We start from the raw sequence: 5897 nt of genomic DNA, 5'->3' as shown, positions 1-5897 counted from the left end.
CTTCTCGCGGCTGGCAGTATTAGCTATAGCTATAGCTATAAGGAAAGACAGAGAGCGGTTATATATATCCGTCTCCGTCTACTGCTCGAAGTTGGCCGAAGCGCCGAGCGCACACGGACACGGCTGTTCGCCTGTGTGCGCATCCCCTCCACTTCCTGTTGCATGCTGCAAAAGTCTTGAAACTGGCATCCCTGTCTCTTGGTCGCAATCAGGTGTACCGAACATACACGCATTTGCGGGCTCCCGTGCGTGTGATAAATTGTCGTGCCGCGTAACATAGTCTCTTGTGCGGTAATTCCTGTGTTTCAATGTGGTGTTTAAGCCGAGACGATGTGAACAAAGTCTGAGCTGTCGAGCCCCTGGAGTGCAGCCAAGAACGAAAAAGACTGACGGATGGCAGAGAACAACAAACGACGGTGAGGTGCCCGTTTCAATTCTGTAAGCCACGAATCCGCGTTGCCGAATCGTGCCGAGGTTAACCGCCGATTTTCGTGTTTTTTGTACTTGTGGCAGGGATACGTCTTTCGCCTTTTTGGAATTTTCGGCGGCGGTTAGAATTGGGCCTCACGGGGCTTCGTGGCAACTATTTGTGGGATTATTGCATGCGTAGTTAATATTTTCACTAATGTAAACAAGCCCTGGAAATGCGGTAGCGTGCCAAGTAGCGTGTAGTGTGCAAAGCTCTTTTTTGCGTATGTTTTTTATCTCTCTTTGTCTCGTTGTTGTCGAAATGTGTTGCGACGGCCGTATTGTGTCGCTCGCACATCGCGTAAATACCGTCGCGTACAAGTAATGAAGTAGTAAGTTGGTTTTTTTTATAGCAAATTGTAAACCAGTAGTGTACTAATAAGAGTTCTAACCCAGGAGCTCCGAGGGAGGTGCGGAGTATGACGTCACAGGGGGAGAGGCGACGTCAAGATGATGTCACGATGATGTCACGATGATGTCACGGGGAAAAGGGACGCGGGGTATGACGTCACAGGGAATGTGTGACATCACAATTACGTCACGTGGTATGACGTCACGCAAAAAATAACGTCAGGGGGTATGACGTCACAGGACGTGACGTCACGCGGCGGCATTATGGCGGTGAACCCCAACGATCACCATTACGTCACCGGAAGTGACGTCACGCGGCGGCAATATGGTGGTGGACCCCGACGATCACTATTATGGCTGCGTTTTAAAATGTACTGCCAGTACTAGTGGTATGACGTCACAGAAGTGTACTGTAGATAGCGTTCCGTTTTAACTTTGTGCACTTTTTCATTACTGCAAAAAGGGAAAACGGAACGCAATAGCAGTATGTTTCCAACAAGTTTCTGTAAGTTACTCTTGAATTATATTTTACAATGAATGAGATGGTAGACAATAATAAAGATATAATAACATTGGCTGTGAATACGTTAATAAATAGTATATATGAATCAAGTGATCCTAGTGATTCAAATAATTCAGATATTGAAATAATAGTTAAACTGAATCGATTAACCTATGTATCAAGGATACGATGCCAGAATTATGTAAAAAATATTGTATCATCATATTCAGAAATGGAATTTAAAATGCATTTTCGGTATGTTGTGTAATAATAAAAACTTAAAAAAAATATATATAATAGTCGCGCGTGCGTATATATGTGTATATATACATATATATACACATATTTCTATTACTTTTATTATATTTTTTTGTTAGTCTATTGATCACGCTTATAAATAAATTTTTTTATTAGTAAATAAATTTGTTAATTTTTACATAAAAAATCAAAAAATAAGAAAAGTTGATATAAAACGTAAAACTTTAGAATATGATCAATGAAGAGAATGGTAACAATTTTGTTTTTTCATTAAGTATATAATTTTCAATTTAAAGATTATGTGCTTACAGAATGAGACGGACAACATTTATATTTCTATTGGAGTTATTAACTCCACATCTTGCAAAAGATTTAGGAAAATTAGGACGTTGTCCATTATTACCAGAAAAACAATTGTTATTATGTATTTGGATGANGGCAACACCTGATTCATATAAGTAAGTAGTTAATAATTTTCTAAATATGTTGAAATAATTATATCAAGCATATATAATATTTTTCATAGATTTGTTTATGCGTATTTCTCTATTGTAATACTCTACATAGTACTTTTTTACTTTGTTTTTCTATAAATTAAATATATCTGAAACAAGGTTTGGTGTTTTTATCATTCTTTGTTAATAGAAGTATAAGCAATAGATTTGGTGTAGGGAAAGCAACCGCTTGGAGAAGCGTAAGGAGAGTTGTTTCTGCTTTATATTTTTATTTGCATACATTTATAAAATGGCCATCAGCAGAAGAAGCAGAGAATACTTCAACATTAATAAAAAACAGATATGGCTTCCCAAAAGCAATAGGTGCTATCGATGACACTCATATAAAAATAGCAGCTCCAAAAGTTAATCCAGAATGTTATATAAATAGGAAAGGGTATCATTCAATACAGTTACAGGTACAAAAGGATAGTTTTACATTTACTTATATATAATTATATATAATTATATATATATATATATATATATATATATATATATAACTAGATTGTGTATATGTAATGAGTGCACTATTTACATTTTACTTATGTAAAGAGTCGATAATAATGTTTTTTCTAGGTTATATGTGATGCCAGTTTAAAATTTCTACATTGCTATGCTGGACAAGTTGGTTCCACACATGACATGAGAGTTCTCCGATTATCAGGTTTTCAAAATATGTATACAGAAGAAAATTTTCCAGATGATAGTCATCTGTTAGGAGATGCTGCATATGAAATTCAAAAATATATAATGGTTCCTTTTCGAGATAATGGACACTTAACGGAGATACAAATAAAATACAATCAAATACTTTCTTCTGCACGTATGATTGTAGAAAGGTCATTGGGACTTTTGAAAGGACGATTTTGTAGTATTCTTGATAAATTGCCAATGACCAGAACAGATTTGATACCCAAATATGTAGTAGCTTGTTGTATTTTACATAACATTTGTCTGTTACATAATGACATGATAGATGTAATACCTATTATATTAAATGAAAGAGAGTTTGTACCTAATTGTGATCCTATTGATGCTCAAAGTAAAGATCAAGGTGTTCAAAAACGAAACCGTATTGCACAATCATTTAGAAACTTGCGTTAATTTATATCGTAATATTATTTAATTTTATATTGTAATATTTAAGTTTTATAACAAAATTTAATATAGTTTTTTAATGTAATGGTTTTTAATATGTTATATATATGTATATATATATTGTATATATATGTATAATTTTTATATCTCTAAATAAGAGATTAATAATTCTTAATATAATTTTTTTAGTTTTAAGTCTACAAATAATATTAAGACTAGTATGAAAAAAATAAAAATAACTAGTTTATTATATCACAGTTTTTATTATTCAACACTAGTAACTTACATATAATTTGTTTTTATTTTATAGAACGTACATAAAATTTTTTATTTTCTTTCTTTAAACAAGATAGAATCTTATATAGTCAGTCTTTAACAAATTAACCAACTTCTGCAATATCTAATTATATTTAATATCACAGCAGAATATTGTAATATCTTTTAAGTAGTAGTAGTGTTATAACAAGAGAGAAGTAAAACCTGTTTAAGTAAAAAATGTTCAAGTAAAACTTGAAAAAAATGAGTATTTTCTTGGCAAACAAAATTAGCGCTCTAAGAATTTAGTTTATAACTAATAAAATGCACTATGTTTTGAGATAATAAATACTTAATGTAGATAGATATATGTAATACCATAACAGCAAATAAAATGTTTTTAGTTTTGTACTTATAACTAATTGATTGTACATTTACTCTGTTAAAAACAAAAACAACAGTCCCAAGATTACAATAAGCAAAATAAATCTATTTTCAAAAGAATAAAAAAACTTAATTTTAAATAACTTTTTTTAACAAGTTCTCGATTTTTTTTAGTTGTTCCATTTTTTCTTGGTGTCTTTTTTCAATAATTTCACGTTTGAGTTTTTTTCTGCTATTAATTTTTCCATATATTTTTCTACGTTTGATTTTCTCTTTGATGTTGCTGTAGAAACAAGAAAAATACTGTTATTAAACAAATATATGTTAAAAATTTGTTTTTATATAATGTTAAAAAGAACACATAATAATTAGATAGTAATATATATATATACAAATACCTGATTGTTGATCATTTTGTTCTCCTGAAGAAGTTGCAGATATATCGACACTTGTTCCTGTAACTGATAAGGGTTGTACCTAAGGCTTTTTACTAAATATATTATCCATTACCTAAAATATACAAAAATTATTTTACACATAATAATGTACTGTGCTATTTAATATAAAAATAACAATTAATATAAAAAGTTAAATGCACATAAATGTGTACATTCATGTGTATATTTAACTTTTTATATTTATTAACATATTTATAGATTTATTTACATGTTTGAAAAAAATTAATGTTATTTTAAGTCAATTGATTGTATTTGTGATTATATTTACATTAATATAAATTATTATGGTTTGTTTATGAAACTAATATTTTTACTTTTTTCCAAATGTGTAAAACTCATGTATAATACAAACTTCATATATATATACTTATATAAAAACTTATATAATAAAGGAAAGATTCTTACATCAAAATATTCCCATTTTTTTGTATCATTTCCCGATCGATTATTGTGATCTTTAATTGCTTTGTAAGTTCTTTTCAATGCTTGAAATTTTATTGAACATTTTTTACCACTTATATTATGTCCCATATTTTTCATTTCTTTTGAAACATTTTCCCAGCAATGTTTAACTGTGCATTTGCCACTATGGAATTCCTTTTCTTTACTAGTATATATATCTAGTAAAAGCAATGTTTCTTCTCTAGACCAATTATGCTGATTATCTAAATATCACAAAAGAATAAGCTTTGTTAAAAATAAACACTTTAATAGAATCAATCTTGTTGTTGTTGGTCTGTTTTTAAACTAGTTTATACTTGTACCTTTACTCTTGATATTTTCATTTGTTTCACTGAAGTTGGAATCATCTGTATCTTCTAATATAGAAATACTTTCTAAATTAAAATTAACATGACCTACAAATTGTAAAATTTACTGTAAATATCTAAGAAATATATTTAAAAAATTAGTAGATCATTTGTAAATATTATACCAATGCTGTCGTCAGTTGCGTTGTTATTAAGTTTAGCTCGATTCAGCAATACTGTTGCAAATTGTAAATCTGAAACAGAAAAGTAAATCATAATAAATACGAAAATTTTCATTGCCTTATAGTGACTTTATATAACTCAGTATGTATTTTGCATTTTTTGAATGAATCTTTGTGTATATGGTATATTTAAGTACATATTTAATTTTAATAATAGTAAAATTTTCTACCATTTCTAGCTTTTTCAGCTTCTTTTGTAGTAACTTGAAGAACATAAGATTTGTTTTCTTCGCCATCAATTAATGTTAAAAATTCAATGTTTTTGGCAGCCATTACAATGATATTTAGCTTTCTATAAGGATAAGGTTAAGTAAATTCATTTTCTGGCAACCATGGAAGCAGCCATCTTGATTACTGCAAGTGCTTTACCTCGCTAGCCACAGTAGCAGCAACAGGAAGTACGTCAAAATCAGTGACGTCATAGATTCCTACCAGTACTGTCGCAGTGCGCTGCATCTTATTTCGGAACGCTATTTACAATACTGACAGTACTGGCAGTACATTACGGAACGCAGCCTATGTCATCGAAAATGACGTCACGCGGCGGCAATATGGCGGTGGACTCCGACAATCACAATTATGTCACCGGAAGTGACGTCACGCGGCGGGAAATATGGCGGCGGACCCCGACGATC

The 5897-nt window shown here is 30.9% G+C and overlaps 1 protein-coding gene and 1 long non-coding RNA gene across 2 annotated transcripts; one reads left to right on the top strand and one right to left on the bottom strand.

The window, feature by feature from the left end:
* The first annotated feature begins 1891 nt into the window (after positions 1–1891).
* On the top strand, positions 1892–3180 carry LOC109861270 (putative nuclease HARBI1). Its single transcript, XM_020440844.1, has 3 exons — positions 1892–2037; positions 2225–2492; positions 2653–3180. Exons 1-3 carry the CDS (start codon positions 1892–1894, stop codon positions 3178–3180), a joined length of 942 nt encoding a protein of 313 aa, XP_020296433.1.
* An 870-nt stretch (positions 3181–4050) lies between these two features.
* Positions 4051–4785, bottom strand: LOC109861271. The gene is made up of 3 exons (XR_002250938.1): positions 4677–4785; positions 4212–4323; positions 4051–4096 (listed from the first exon to the last, which is right to left on the bottom strand). It is a non-coding gene; the product is annotated as an uncharacterized LOC109861271 (long non-coding RNA).
* Between the last annotated feature and the right edge of the window lie 1112 nt (positions 4786–5897).

This window comes from Pseudomyrmex gracilis, unplaced genomic scaffold (assembly GCF_002006095.1).
Source record: "Pseudomyrmex gracilis isolate BER0280 unplaced genomic scaffold, ASM200609v1 scaffold_666, whole genome shotgun sequence".
NCBI lineage: Eukaryota > Metazoa > Arthropoda > Insecta > Hymenoptera > Formicidae > Pseudomyrmex > Pseudomyrmex gracilis.
Note: the sequence above shows the minus strand (reverse complement) of the source record. Positions and strands in the feature narration are given on the sequence as shown.